The sequence below is a fragment of the Pararge aegeria genome, chromosome 23 (assembly GCF_905163445.1).
Source record: "Pararge aegeria chromosome 23, ilParAegt1.1, whole genome shotgun sequence".
NCBI classification, from domain to species: Eukaryota; Metazoa; Arthropoda; class Insecta; order Lepidoptera; family Nymphalidae; genus Pararge; species Pararge aegeria.
This window is the reverse complement of record NC_053202.1, coordinates 6,765,009-6,782,183: the sequence shown is the minus strand read 5'-3', so window position 1 is coordinate 6,782,183 and position 17,175 is coordinate 6,765,009. Positions and strand designations below refer to the sequence as shown.

The 17,175-nt window shown below is 34.6% G+C and overlaps 1 protein-coding gene across 1 annotated transcript in view; it reads left to right on the top strand.

The window, feature by feature from the left end:
- LOC120634083 (octopamine receptor beta-3R-like) overlaps positions 1-14,668 on the top strand; it is a 59,921-nt gene extending 45,253 nt beyond the window's left edge. The window contains exons 3-5 of the mRNA XM_039904475.1: positions 3,408-4,508; positions 13,345-13,456; positions 14,452-14,668. Coding sequence (XP_039760409.1) covers positions 3,408-4,508; positions 13,345-13,456; positions 14,452-14,668 — 1,430 coding nt within the window. The remainder of the gene's footprint in view (positions 1-3,407; positions 4,509-13,344; positions 13,457-14,451) is intronic.
- Positions 14,669-17,175: the final 2,507 nt, after the last annotated feature.

The window sequence follows — 17,175 nt, the reverse complement described above, 5'->3', positions numbered from 1 at the left end:
ATATTACCAAATTATTTAAATCAGAGATAAAGTTATTTACTACAAATTTAACACAGTAGATATGAAATGAACCGATATGAAGGAAGCCTATTTTACTCTTCGGCTTTTTCCCTATGATTACCCACTTATGCGTTCAAATAAAGGAAAATGAGTTAGTCAATAAACACTGTTTTATTTAAAACTATCATACTGATATGATAAATATCAGTATAATATTTTCACATAACTTCATTAATATACTCCCAGAATAAAATTTCACGTCGCTAATCAACAAACGCATTGACCTGAAGGAAAAACTTCACGACGTAATTACGTCAGACACCGTGAAAGGGTTTTCATATTTCCCCATTGACTGACCCGAGATAGTTTTGCCAAGTGTCTGATATGTCAGTATAGTCAAAGAGACTACCGTTAAAAATAATCAGTAATAATGTTATATATATCTAGTAATATTAGAATTTTTTGTGACTTTCTATCGCCATGCTTTTTTCTGCCGCCAAGCAGCTTTCAGCAGGTGTGGTTGCCCGAGTATTTACAGACACACAAGGTTTCACACCTACGCCTCAAATTGATGGACCCAGGGCGGCTTGTTACGGACGTGTGCTTTGCTCTGTATATTGGCGATGATTTTACACTTACCATCAGCTGGGCCCTCTGCTTTGTCCGTCAGTTATTACTTTAAAAACTTATTTTCGAAGGCAACCCTTGAATAAGTTTCATAAATAACTAACCGACAATAATTTTAAATAACGACGTAATTAATTCAAATACTATCGTATTATTTCCGTATTTTCCCATTTGCTAACCAAAAATAGTTTTAAAGAGTATCTAGCTGCAACATCATCTAATGGCAGCGCGCTATGGCTAAATATGCAAACACATTCTCCCAATAACTAGATAAATTAAATCTATACACAACAATAATTGGCTCTTCATTAATTTCCAATAATATTATGTTTTGGGAACAAGCCTTTAATAAATAAATAATTGAGACTACTGACTACTTTCTTATTTATCAATATTCAAATTTAAAATTTATAAATATGTCAAAAAATTGTAAAAAATAGGTACCAAATATATATTATAGTCGAGAATTAGTAACAATTTAATGTATCAACATTAATTATCTTAATAACTACTGGCCCATTAACAGCCCACTAGAGGACACGCCTATCCTCCTATCCAGACTCCGAAGGGTTTTGGGACACATGTTTTTGAGAAGGTTTTCGAGAACGTGCATGCAAGTTTGTTCATGATATTTCCTTATCCGTTAACGAAAGTTATATTTTAATAATTGCATACATAGCTCTGAAAAGGGGATAGCCCTACCCAATCGGCTATCACTACTAAAATATTTTTGGTGTAACATAGTGAACTGACAAAGTAGACTTATGATAATAAGTTTACAATGATAGGATGTTTTTCTGTTGACTCTTTTACTATAAGGCCCTCATTAAAACTTGCTCTACATGAAATCCGAGTTTCTGTGTAAGCTGTTTTAAAAGTCTCTCATTTTATAACCTTAAATGAAACTTTAGACGAAAGCTTATTTTATATACAAATGTTATGTCTCTAATCTTGCATTCATTAAAATAATTTGTTTGTTGATTCCTATAGAGTATTTTTCCTTAAAAAAAAAACTTTTTTTTTTCAAGTAGGCCTACTTTATAAGCACTTTTGAATCATCAATTAGTGTGTCTGTTTGTAGTGACTCTACCACCGGTTCGTTAAGCAGATTCTAACGAGAACCAAATATTTATGATCAAACTATCAAGTTTAGAACGTTTAATCTTACCTGCCAGTAAGTACCCTTTAGAACGCTATAAAAAATATCCGACTATTAACGCATAAAAAATTGCGTAGAAATTAAAAAGGATTAAAAGAATTGGAAAACTTTTTCACGTAATATATGCTCGTAGCGAAATCCAGAGAATCCAGAAAATTCATATTCCAGAATTAATACAGAAATATGCTAATTTTACTTCCACGATGTTTCAGCAAACATCAGAGTAATGGATTTTTAAATATGCATTTACCTCTCAAGCTTAACAAGAAATACCTTAGGTCAGTAGAAATCTAAAGAGCTTTCAAATTGCCTCTTTGGGTGCCTCAGTGAGTGGGTGCAATTTTCTGTTACGAGACCCCCCTCATTTGGTTTCGTGTTTTAAGCAGCGAAATAGTGAGGACAGTACCAAACATCAATCTTGGGCAAATGGTTCTTAATAATTTTTAGTTGTCTAGATCCGCATGTCATATAATGTAGGAAGTCAATGGAAAAAATTATGTTACCAAACAATGTTATTATTTTAGACTATTTTTCTTCTTTTATGTATAAAGGAAGTAATCCTTACGAATTTTATAAATTTAATATGCATATAAAAAATTTTGGAACCGACAGTTTTGAACCTGCGACTCTCTGGAAATCGCGGCCTTAGCGCTTTTTCCAATTAAGCTACGGCTCTCCTAACATCGATGCCGAAAATTAGTATATGCCTTTTACATAAGTCTTATAGCGACTGTAGCGTCATCTAGTAGGAAACGTTGCAGTTTCGATCTACGTTTTCAAAGGTCCATATTACAATGAGAGACACGTTTAAAAAAAGAGATGAATATTTTTTTTTATATGCATATTAAATTTATAAAATTGATAATTCCACCAAGTGTATGTAAAAAACTACTAAATAATTATAAAATCTTTACGAATATTATAAATACGAAGTGTGTTTGTTTGTTTCCCCCCCAATTATCTTGATTTCTGGCATCAAGTTAATTAAAAAGACGAAATAACTCACAAATACTTATACGCATTACGCAATATGAGCCTACTTGGTGAACGTGTATATGTGATGATATCATATTTATGTCATTACAAATACTTAGTTAAATAAACGCTCCCTCACATGACAACTACAAATATGGTAAACATTATTACGAATCAACATTTCGATCGCTGCTATTTGTTATCTTTTATATTATGAGACTGTCATGATACGTTAATAATACGTTAACGGCAGATCAGAATACAGTTGCCACCTCTTCCCGCGAGTGTCGTACGAGGCGATTAAGGTATATATAATATACTAAGGGATAACACTGAACGGGTATCAGCGTCATCAGTGCCACTAAGACGATCTTCTGCGATCACCAACATGGGTTGGTGATGGTGGTTATCATGGGCAAAACCACCCGTTGGAAGAGGCCTTTAGTCCAGCAGTGTTATAAACTATTGATGATGATGATTCTACGTTAAGGTGGTATACACTTTGAGATATATGGAAAACAGCACAGCATCGATGCTGCGACAAATAAGGGACTTGAAATTACAATCATTTCTCTTAATTAAGTAAATATTACACTTCAAATTATTGTTCAATAAAAAGAGTACTAATTGTTTTTTTTGTCAATAGATGGCGCTCTTCGGGGGGAGGTAGAAGTACGCGGGCGCGGTACGGAGCCAGCGTTACTTCACGACTTGCATTCAACGCTGCCGCCTGCCGCGCCCGAAACCCTGCACACCATCTTCATCGTCCTCAAAGGGCTCGTCTTCATCACCATCATCCTCGGAGCACTCCTCGGGAACGCCCTCGTTATTATATCGGTCCATCGACACAGGAAACTTCGCGTCATCACAAACTATTACGTCGTCAGTCTCGCAGTCGCTGATATGTTGGTCGCGTTATGTGCGATGACGTTCAACGCAAGCGCAGAATTAACTGACGCCTGGCTCTTTGGGCCTCTAGTCTGTGATATCTTCAATTCCCTCGATGTTTACTTCTCCAGCGCTTCAATCCTTCATCTGTGCTGTATATCCGTTGATAGGTATTACGCGATTGTCCGACCTTTGGAGTATCCCGTCACGATGACCCACAGAACTGTTTGTTTTATGCTCGCAAATGTTTGGCTATGGCCAGCGTTCATTAGCTTCGTCCCAATATTCATGGGATGGTACACAACAGAAGACCATCGACAATACAGAAAAAATCATCCAGATGTTTGTGTATTCAAAGCCAATATGGTGTACGCTATAATATCCTCGAGCGTCTCCTTTTGGATACCAAGTTTAGTCATGATTTCAATGTACTGTAAGATATTTAGAGAAGCGGTAAGACAAAGGGAAGCGTTGACGAGAACTTCGTCAAATATTCTGCTCAATTCTGTCCATATAAAGCACACTTCGCACAGCGCGCATCATTCGCATTATTTACACCCCGACAGAAGACCTTCAGATATAAGTCCAAACTACAGCACGTTCACAGAAGTGGGGCCGGAAGAGACAGAATTCGGTGGAGAAGTTGTAATGGCCTTGGGAGACATCTGTCCAAGCAAAGAAGCTAGTCCAAGGAAATCAGTAAACATTAGCTGTGATACAGCCAGTTCGGGCTATTGTTCTAGTGGATCAAATAAGAGATCTTCAAGTGGACAGCCTCCAATTGGATGGAGACCCAGTTGCTCGTCAGCTGTTGCGACAAGAGATTTGTCGAGAGCAGCAACAGAACTAAACTCGCAAGGTAAACCTATTTTATCCATCTATCTTATTAATATTCGTTTGTACGCAATTTTCCCATTATCATAATTATCTATTAAAAGAAGAAGAAGATCTGAGATACAACTAATGGGATTTGAAATATTGTTTTTGGAAGCGTCATTATTTAAATAGGCTACAATTTAGAAAAATGTACGGCCACACTAATGGAGCCGCACGAATACCCATAATGGACGTAGAAGAAAGAGTTGAATTGGCACAGATAAAAAATAAAACCGATTTATTAATTTTAAAACATACTATTATATGTTTTAAAATTATACTGTAATGTCGTTAGTTTAATAATAAGCCGAAATGTCATTACGGTGTTCTACCAATAAACCATTCTTCTATTGAGTACAGCACATTTTGTCTATGGCATCGTATTTCCCGAACGGATGAACCTATTTTGATTTTGTTTTTTTTGTATGTAAGATGAATTGTCGGGAGTGTCCTTAGCCATGTTTGATGAAAATAGGTCAAAGATGGCCGCCGCAATAAAATCGTGCATTACAATTATCATCACAACTTCCTCAATATAAATATCAAGTGAAAGGACTTGACCAGTAGATATAAAGATTAAAAAAAACCCGACATGCAATATAGTTTTCATTATAGCACCATATTGAATGTCAGGTTTTTTTTTACATTTTAATATTATTATTAGTTCGTACACACAAATTGTGTTTTATTCGAAAATCCAATTATACGAAATTATGTTAGAAATTGTTACACGAAATGGAAAAACATTGTGGAGTGAAAGATCGGAACTCAGATAATAATATTACGTTCTGCGTTTGAAAGGCATGAATACCCTGACATTTAAACATCAGATATATCTCACTTTGATGTCTGCACGTTTATAGTTGACACGATTGTTATCTCTAAGCGACATGAATGTGGAAATGCTCTTGATTAAACTCTGAGGGGATAATGGATTGCTCGATCGTACAAAATGAAACAAAGACCTCGAGTTTTCATTTGAAATATAAAGCGAATCGACATCGCAAGGTATTGAAACCATTTCACGGAACTTAATCTGTAGTATCTGAATTTTATCTCCGTTCAAATTATGTAAGCGTTTATTCCAACGATAAAAAAAAAGGTTAAGTTCAGTTTAAGTTTAAAGACATTAATTCCCATAAAATAAATAATGAGAACTTAATTACATCTAAAACTACATAATACTCTACGTCATTAAGTGCAAATTTTTCCATGTTACTCACAGAATTTATTCGTCGACTTTAAATTTAATGGTGTTGTTTATAATGTTTGCAGCGAGTTTAGTTTTAAATACATTGAATGAGTTTAGTTTTTCTTAAAGTGTTGGTATTTTGGCACCTTCGGAAGAGATCAGTCAGTTTGTATGTGTTTGACATTAATACGATAGAAATTATAAATAAAATATAAAAATTGGCTTCCTCGTTGGTCTAGTGGTAAGCATCTACAACTGCTGATCACGACGTCCTGAGTTCTGTTCCCGGGTCGAGCCAATTGTATTTGAGTTTATTTGTAAAATAAGCAAGTGGTGATAGCCAGTGGTTAGGACGTCGGCTTCACTTTGGGAGGGTTGAGTTCAAATCCCAGCGTTCACAGTATTTTTAACTAGTCTGACCTCCGTTAGACACGTAGTTACTTGGGCATATATTATATATATTGGGCATATACTTATGGCCGATAAGCGCTGTGGGCGGTGACCCTGCTTTTTGAGTCCAAGGTTGTGGAGCTGTAAAATTTTGGTATGATGAACATGAATGCTTTTCAGTGACTGGGTGTTTATCTGTATATACTAAGTATGTATGTATGTTATTCGTAAAAATATTCATGTCATTTTTGTACCCATAACACAAGCTATGCTTACTTTGGGGCTAGATAGCGATGAGTGTATTGTCGTAGTTTATTACACCGGTAGTGTAGTACACTGCTGGATTGAAGGATTCTCTCAACGGGAAGGTTGGTGAAGAGAAGCCTGCTGCTCGTTCTTTTTTATATTTCTTTAGTCGCCTCGTACGACAGCCGCGGGGATGTGACAACTGTAGTCTGATCTAACTCTAATCCAAGGGGTTGTGACAACTGTATTCTAATCTGGGCAGAGCTGCTGATATAGAAACTATATTTATACTACAGAAAAGAGCTGTGCAATCGATATATAAACTTAGATCACGCGAATCTCTTTATGCCAGATTTAAAGAAATAGGTATACTTACAGTAGCCTCACAATATATTCATAATAATATAATCTTTATTAAACAAAACATAAGTAATTATAAACAAAAAGTCGATATAAACAGTCGACTTACTAGATACGGAGATAAATTAGTGATATCTGTATATCTGAGAAAAGTACAGAAATCCTTTGTGGGGATGGGTGTATGTCCTTATAACATGATACCAAAGGTAATATTAGATCTAACTTTACCTAAGTTTAGACAATACATTAAAACACATTAAACAAATCGTGGTTACTACACGATTGATGAATTCCTTAACGACAGGGCTGCTTGGAAGCAGGCCACTCCGCTCTCATCTCTCACAAAACAGAAAAATTGTGACTGTTACAGATTGTTAAACTTTAAAATGATGTTGGAAAAGAACAATCTGCTGAGTTTCTTGCCGGCTCTTCTCAGTGGAATCTGCCTTTCGAACCGGTGGTACAGTCACTACAAACAGACTGACGTTACCGTTTCAAAAGTGCTTATAATATATTTTTTTTTTTAACGTCGCCACAAGGCACTTATTATCCTTCAGGACTAAAAAATACCACATACAACTCAAATGCGAAACGTTAATATAATTTAAACTTATACAAACTTGTACAAACTTGTTATCAAAGACGGTGATCTCGACAGACTTCAAGAAGTTACAATATTATTCCATACATATCTAAAGTTTAGATTTAGCGCGAGAACTGTCAAACCGATTCCGCCCGACCAAATGAATCCAACATTTTGCTTTCCAACCATTGCTCTCGGGAATTTGTAATGTTCTGTATCAAATTATTAAAGTTTATTAAATTTCTTTTAACAAGGAAATGAAAAGTTATTACTTTACACATTTTTTATCTTATATAAGGACTCATAGTTATTGCTAGGAAATTTTGGACACATCCACCCCCGTACCCCGAACTTGCTGTAATAGTTGTTAAAGCCCACCAACTAACATTGGAGCATCGTGGTGGGTCTATGCTCCAAAAACCGTCACTCTTATGAAAGAGGAGGCCTGTGTCCAATGGGGCATTATTGGGCCTGCGAAAGATGATTGGATACATAGCTGTGATTATTTTGATGATGCACCTCAACTCGAATGACGTCTTCTTTTGGAGACAGATCTGTTGATCTGTCTGGAGCTTGTTTCCGGCGGCGGTCTTTACATCTTGTTGCGAGTTACCAACGCTTTGTTACTCAACCAACTAGCGCGATTCCATTCCAGCCCCTTAGGACCCTAACCTATATTGGTTGTCCAAACTACATATTATGTATCCATTATTTTCGCAGTTCATTAGCTATAGCTATATCGGTAACTCTAGTTCTTCTACCGATTTCCTTTTCTGCTCTTATAAGGTAGAGATACTCCCAGCGTAGCTCTGCTCTCTGCATCCGCCGTTGTGTGACTTCTTATGAGGCCGATAGACCCGTGAGTTATCACTGGTAACTAATATCACTGGATGATTAATAGTTTTAAAAATGTGAGATGGTGATAACAAAAAAAAACAAAAAAACCGGCGAAGTTTTCTTTCGGTTTCTTCTTAGACCAGGTCACGATTCGGTAGTGGAAACTGAACCTATTTAACCGGATCGTGTGTTCTCGGTGTACTATATATGTTTTAATATGTATCTTGTATTTTTTCGCTAGCGAGTTAAAAAGTTGTATAAAAAGAATTAAAAACCATTCAGAAACCGTGTGTACAACTATCATTGAAGCATCAAAAACCACTCCACTTTAGTAGTGTTTTTGAACAGGCGGTTAGTCAGTTCATTCCATTTAGTAGATGACAGTAAAAATTAACCCTATAATGGTCTAAGCGTTTACCATAAAATGATAAGAAAAGTTTGTTAGCGTTTTTAGTTTTGGACACAATGCACTGCATGCAATAATGGCTGAATGAGGGTTTTGTATGTTCATAATTCTGTGGTTGTATGTATCACACGAGATTAAAGTAGTTTCTAATTCCTTTCACTAAACTATGCTCAGGATTCTAACTTAGAATCATTAGCAACTGTCGTGGTTCAATCATGGGATCCTTCGCTTGCTTAGTATTCAAACTCAGCACCCGCAACAAAAACAAACTCTCTTGTTGAACAAATACTATTTTTGTCGTGCTGTTTTTCATTACGATGAAAACATTGTTATTCTGAATTTTCCGCAGCATCATAATATTTTTAAATGTAAAGCTGGTCTTCTAATATTTAAAATGCAAATGTTTTTGTTTCACGCCGCAACGAAATAACGGATCGACGTGATTTTTGGTATAGCGATAGTCCATAAGCAAAACGAAACGACTGGAATAAAAAGTTGCCCAATAGTCATGCGACTATTTATTCCTAAAAATGGCATGGTTTATAACCTTAACCGCAATATAATAGAAAAATCTCGCTTAAAAGGAATTGGTATTATAACTTTGTATACATTTAGCTTAGACTAGCTGACCCGCGCAACTTCGTCTCACCAAATCAGTGATAACAGTTGCCTTGCGACTTGCTATTATCTATAAAGAGTTATGTTCTTTATCTCGTACAATATTTATCAGATCTTCATTAAAATAAGATAGAATACACTTCAATAAATAATTAAAATCGGTTTAAATTTAACGGAACTATGAAGCAAAATTGATAAATATTTTCATCCCATTTCCCGGAGAAAACTTATTGTTTATCGGGAAAAAGTATTCTTTATGTTGACCCAGAATATTAGCTACCACTTTACCAAATTTTATTTAAATCCGTTCAGTAGTTTTCACGTGATGCCCGGACAGACAGATAGACAAAAAGACAAAAATGAGATAATAATCTGTTTTGGACTCAGTATCGATTTTAAGGAATCCCCCGGTCAAAATTTTCAAAATATATCAAATGTACAGCAATCTTCCAGTTACAGTTTTATTATAAGTATTGATTTTGGAATAACTTAGAATAGTCACAGCTTTGTATTTTCTTCATACAATAAGATAGTAGCAAATCAGTAAAATGGAAAAGTTTAGATACAGAACATATTAAAATCCAATCTAAAATTATCGCGTCCTGTGCCTCAAAAGAAGCCCACGACAAACTCTTTGTCAATGTCAATTAATTTTTAATTAGCTTTGAATTCAAACAAATTAAAGATCACTTAAGCCATAAAAAACTCTAATATTATTTTAAATTATTGTTTTTTTTATTAGAATTATTAGGTAAAGGTCGTTGCGGGGAGCGGGGAGTTGCTGCGGTAAATGAAACGCCTTAGTCGTATGGTAACGTCTGTTAACAATTATAGCATTAACTGTAGAGAAAACCGATATTAGGGCACCAAGGGCAGGGCCGGAAAGTCAGCCGCAAACACGTGGGAGTGATTTGACGCTCGATGTAGTAAGTCCCAGGAGTTCCTTAGGAGTTGGCTGCACCTGTTACTTTAATCTAAGCTCCTAACAAAAGCCATTGAATATTGTGTTACACCCGGTACTTATACTTTTGGCGAGGGACAAACGATTGCGCGTGGTAAAGGACTAGTGGTGCCATCTCTTGTAGTGACAAGAGATGGCACCAGCAACGAAGGGCTTGATTTTATATGGAGTAAATATCGGGTTTTCCCTCTCATCATGTTCGCTTATTACACTAGTTATATTTTATATTTTTCGTTTTATAAAAATACATTAGCATGCAAAAGCGATCAGAATTAGTTACTCTATTTTTTTATCGTAATAATTGACGGTCTAATTAGTACTGCGATACATATTATGTTATGTATTTTTATTTTTTATTTATTTTATTTACATAATATTATAAATAAATAAAATAAATATACTACGACAGTACACACTTCGCCATCTAGCCCCAAAGTAAGCATTTTGGGTACAAAGATGACTGTTGAATATTTTTATGAATAATATACATAAATACTTAGAATATATATAAACACCCAGACACTGAAAAACACTCATGCTCATCACACAAACATTTTCCAGTCGTGGGAATCGAACCCACCGCCTTGGACCCAGAAAGCAGGGTCGCTGCCTACTGCGCCAGTCGGCCGTATGTGATATGTAATCACATTTGTTTCTATTGGAGATCTATTTTTTTTTTGTAACACAAAAGCTGTTTATTTAAACTATGATAGTTCGACTTCTTCTCGGACCATTGTCTAATAATTACCTATAGTACCTATTGACTGTCTACAATATAACCTATAATTGATAAAACAAATTTAAGATTTGTTATAAATCAGTAAATAAATCAGCCCATCTGATGGTAAGTGAAATCAACATTTCACAGGGCATGCAAGGAACACATCCTGCCGCCCTGTGTCCATTAGTCAGAGGCTCAAGTGTTAAGTATAATTTGCTTGTAATTACACCGGCATCCACGCCCTTCAAACCGGAACACAGCATTGCCACAATGCTGTTGAGCGGCATAAATAAGCATGATGTAGTTCCCCTGACGAGCTGTGACAAAAAGCTCTTCCTTCTAAAACTCTACTCTTCTAGATAAAATTTAAAAATTTAAAGCCAGACTGTACTCTTGTTAGTATTCTACTCAAAGTTGGCGCTCTGACTGCGAATGCATGCAAAATCTGCTTTTGTGCTGAGTCAGACCCCTTTATTGGCTTCTACTCAGAATAAATTTTAGAATAACTAACGCGACGGTGCAGTTTAAATTTTGTTCGAGTCATTTTTTAATCTGTAGCATTACGTGGAGATTTAGAAACCGATTGTTTTTTATTTGTTAAGTTGTTTGTAAAGAATAAAATGATTATCAGGTACGAAGGGTTTTGCATTATTTTTCTTCTTAGTCGTGTTACTTGATAGAATGGTCGTAGCTGCCGCGATAAATAACATGGTTTCGTTTGATCGCACGGCTTCCTGCACGAGACTTCTTGTGCTAGACAAAGGACGAGGCTCTGGCGACCGATGGATGGCGGTATATCCATACACCAATAGGCTAGAAGAGGCAGCAGTGGCCTAGGGTCCAATAAACCCTAAAATAACGAATAACGCCACCCTAAAGTAATAACAGGACCGGCTATTTTACCACCCTTAACAGGAAAATTTCAAACAAAATATATAAATATTTTCATCGTTTAAAACCTATAACATATTTTCGCGTATCTAAACTTCCAACACTTTGATACACACTTCCAACCCCTATTTCACCCTTATATGGGGGTTATTTTCCAAAACCGTTTCTTAGCTGACACCTACATCCTCTAAAGAACCTATTTTTTAAATTTAAAGTTTGTAGGCTTTATAGTTCCGGAAATTTCGTGATGGACCAGTCAGTGACTTTTCGCTTTGATTATATATATTGTATAATTATCGTTTGAATTATCGTACAAAACGCAGAAAGCGTATTTATTTTATACTATGCAGAGATTCTATGACAAAAGGCAATTTTAAAGTCAAACCCGTAGTAGAAATTTTTGATTTGGAAATTCGAACACATTCTGTTGAATTCCTTTTGAGTGTAACCTCAATACTGAAATGAATCTAATTATAACACATTTCTGATTACTAAAGAAAGCTTCTACCAAGGTACCAAAATTCCCTGAGATCAAATTATTCAACTTAGTATTTAACGTTGTTCCAAGTTTGTATTTTAATTTTTTTTTAAATTATTCGGTTTACAACATTGCCCGCGTTCTTCGTTCGCGTTTATTATGGTTTTTACAAATCCCGTGGGAACCGTTTCTTAGAAGAAGAAAGAAAAAAATTTAATCCGACCTTTTAACTAACTCTAAGGCCATAATCAAGTTAATTGGTTGGTTATTTAGGGCCTGAAGGAAGGAAAAACCAACAAACAAAAGAACGCACTATAACATTTATAACACTAGAAAGGATTGCACGATGTTCGAGAGTTGATATGGAAATCGTACAGCGTCGCAATTTATATGCGAAGCGGGACATTTTATTATTGAATTTCTCTGCAATGTCAGTCTTCTTATTTACTGATTGCAAAGGCTCTGTATGAAATGTAAAAGCAAAAAGATTCAAGTAGAGTAGGTACACATTCTTGACATCTGCTTTGTTTAAACAAATCTATTTGAAGAGTTTCAGTTCTTATTTATTTATTTATATCCTAAGTATACATATAGCTAGCCAAAACGTATACTAAGTCAGTTACAGATGTACATTACAAAAACGGTACTTAACCGATCCTCATGAAACTTTGTACACATATTTTTGTAAGTGTTAGAAGTAATATAGGATACTTTTTATCCCGACATTAAGCTCGGTTCCTTTGGGAGAGGGAATGAAAGTGTTTGACGATTTTACACCATAACTCCGACAAATTATAACCGATTTAAAAAATAATTTTTGTACTATTGAGGTTATAATATGTGTTTAATTTTGCCCAAACTTTGTGTAGATCTGATGAATGTGGTTGGAGCTATCTCGAACCACATTCATCAGATCTACATATAGGACAGAACTCCTTAGCGGACAACAGCAAACCCCTCATTTAAGGCAAACCGCTCCTTAGCGATACTGAATAGTTTAATTTTTTTTAGAACTACAACTAAATTTAATGCCACATCCAGAAACAAAATCAAACGCAGACAACGCAACAGCTAGTATAAAATAAAACCAATCATTGTGAAAATTACGCATAGTTAATCAATTTTAACATTCGCAGGTGCCAGTCTTCGTGCGGCGGGCAAGTCGTGGCGAGCTGAACATAAAGCGGCGCGCACACTTGGCATAATAGTCGGCGCATTTTTGCTGTGTTGGCTACCGTTTTTTCTTTGGTAAATAATTTATTGAAATTTAAAAATGCATTTATTTCAAGAAGCCTTATTATCGTTTCTGAAACGTCAAGCATGCCTGTTTGTAGTGACTCTACCATCGGTTCGGAAGGCAAATTCTACCGAGCAGAACCCGCCAAGATACACAGTAGCTCTTTTCCAACATTTTTTTTCATCAAATCAAATTAATAACCTCACATGATTACATAATTATAATGTTACATAATTATAATGACAAGGTTGCTTGGAAGCATCCGGCTCCGCTTTCAGCTCTCACAAGATAGAAAAATGAATGTAAAAATGCAAAATGTAAACTGTTGATGTTGGAAAAGAGCAACTGCTGAGTTTCTTGACGGCTTCTTCTCGGTAGAATCTGCCTTCCGAACCGGTGGTAGAATCACTACAAACAGACAGACTTGACGTTTCAAAAGTGCTTATATTAGGCCTACTTGAAATAAATGAATTTTGAATTTTGAATTTTGTTAGTTTGATTGAAATTGCATTCAAAGACTTTTTTTCTGTTATTTTTAAATAACTATACATATATACATATCCTTACATCTTAAATATCCTGTTTATTAATATATAAAGATTGCCTATTGCGGAAGGTCTTTGGTAAATATAAAATGAATACTTTAAATATTAAATCTTTAAAACTATAAAGACGTTGAACAATTTAGTAACTATCACGTCAATGACTTTAAAAAATCTTGTCGTTTCTAGATTATTCATTCTAAAAAATAAGAGTTACACACTGATACCACATATATCTTATATCTTTAAACGAGCAATTCTTGTATATATATAAATCATGGAATCGGCTCCAACGGTTTTCATGAAATTTAATATACAGGGGGTTTCGGGGGCGATAAATCGATCTAGCTAGGATTCATTTTTAGAAAATGTCATTTTATTTGTGTTTTCCGGTAGCCGAAGTTGCACGGGTCAATAGTTTTATTTATTACCTACACTTAAAATTATATTTTCCTTTTTCCTAGGTACGTAACAACAAACGTGTGTGGTGAGCCGTGCAAGACGCCAGATGTCGTAGTCGGCGTGTTGTTTTGGATTGGCTACTTCAACTCTGCTCTCAACCCGCTGATCTACGCGTATTTTAACCGCGACTTTAGAGACGCGTTTAAAAACACGCTCATGTGTGCACTTCCTTGTTGCTTTAGCTGTTGGAAAGACACGGGCGCTGCGTCTTTTGTGTGATATACTGGAATTTTAGTCCTCAAAGTGTATATTATAGGTTTATTTTGGGTAAGTTAGGCTAAATTTCGTTAAATATTACTTAATAATTGTTAAATTTTGGAATAAATAAAAGCCAAACCATATTTATATTTAAAGTTCTTGTTTTTAATTTCCTGGTCAAGAAACTGATGAAGAATTGCGAGTTATGAATATATACTTAGATGTAAAATTCATTAGAACTGTCTTTAGTTCTTTGGCAATTATTATGAGAACTATTTTTCGGTTAAATTGTTACGTAAACCACTCAGTGATTAAATACTTAAACACTAAATTATTATTTTTTATTAGGTCTCTCACTGAAAATATCATTCTGTCTTATATGACAGTAAAATATACAACTGAAAAGCCAAAGTCAAGAAATCCCTATGTCCAACAATTGATGATAAGTCCAAAATTTTCATAGTAAAGTCCACAATTTCTATCATAACGTTTAGTGATTTTCTGAACTATTTATGAATTTAAAAAATGCAAACCCACAACGAATTTTATTCGTATTTCAAAGATCAAGTTAAATTTCTTTTTTTTGTAGAAAATAATATTATAAATATTTATATTACCATAATATTATATTAGATCACTTTATGAATATTATATAATAAAAGATAATTATACCCATGTAACGTAGCAACGTAACTGCATTACAACTCAAAGCAATAATTCGTAATTAGACGGTGCAAATACGAGTATAATATTATTGTTGGACACTCAATTTTTGTAATTTGTTTGTTGTGGCTTTTGAATCATATTATAAGCTTATTGCAAACTAGATTCTAAGAATATGTGTATCGTAACTATAAATCAAAATCCTCGACACATAATGTAATTCGCCATTTTGTAGTGGCAGCCATGTTAGATTTGAAATTTGTCAAAGTGTATTTTACTAGTTAATGTATCAAACCCATTTTGATGAAGTTGTGAATTTGTGGCGGCCATCTTGGACCGATTTTCATCAAACATAGCTAAGAGCGCTTCTGACTAATTCACCTTTAAACAAAAAGAAACAAAAGAGCTACGATGCCACTGACAGACATACACACAAACGCAAACACTACAAAATTAGAAAGCTCCGTAGTTTTCGCGTCGGCGGTTAAAGATAGATACTAAAAGCGATAGTACGTCCTATGCTGCTTGGTCGCAGGAAGAAGCTTGGCAGCATTACGTCCCCGGTCGAGCCCTGCCACTAAAAGCTCTATTACTACTACTACTACTACCACAAGTACCACTACTAATTATGGCATCAAGCTATCCTATCGACATACAGCTTTACATTTCTTTGATGGAAGATATGAGCGATACCAAATTTCAAAGTCAAAGTCAATTTTTTCTTTATACAAATAGGCACATAGATGGCGCTTTTGCGTACATTACATGTAAAATATGACTTATAAGTGTGTTGATAGCGATAACTAGAAAGTAACCCTCGTAGGGTTCCAAACGCGCCCTGGTCTAAGAAGAAGCCCACAGCAAATTTAGCCGGTTATTTTTTTGTTATCACCATCTCACATTGTCTTTTAAAACTATTTAAGAAGCATTCTTTGTAGATACAATATCTATAGATCAGTGCGGGCAGCACGTCTAACGTATCCGTGTTTGAATTGGAACATCCGATTTCGATGGCTACATGTTTTCAATATAGTAGTGGTAAGAATATAAACAAGTATACATTCGTGCGAAAGTATCGTAAGGTTATAACTTATCTAAGAGTTAGATAAATAATAAGATTGCATCTATGGTACCGAGATTTAGTAGTAAATGAAAAAATAGGAACTAAAGCAAAATCACACGTCACGTAACGCCGTAAATTTCTATCAATTAAATATCGAAATAATAATTAAAAAGGTTCGAGGTTGTTTAAATGTGTATTTGTAATAGTAAAATTCAATGCAAGCAATGTTAGTCATGTTTATTCGAGGAAAGTCCGATTATAAAATTACTATTTTTAAGCTTTAAGATAATAATACTATAAGCTTAATATCATTGTGATTGAAAATAGTTATATGTTATATATTATGATAAATTAATAATAATTATTGCGCTTATTGCCGTTATTAATTTATGTTTTAATTTATTTGTATATTAATGTTGGATGTCAACAAAAATGAGTGTATTTTTTTTCTAAATATAATATCAATGATTTGTATGATATAGGTAAGGTCGTAGAATTAATCGTAACTTGGCAATAATTTAAGGATTTGAAAACAAATCAGCAAAATATTTTAGTATACTTAAATCAATAATTATTAAGATACTTAAATTGAAATGTTAAAACTAGTAAAAATGATAATTTTTGTTATCACTAAAGAAATTTATTTATAAAAGTACAATACAAAAGTTATGAGTGCTGTAAGTTTTGAAGACGGCAGTTCTATCCCTTTACACTCGAAACGGAAATATGTGAAATTAATATGATATTAATATACAGATTTCTGTATATAATATACAGATAAACACCCAGACACTGGAAAACA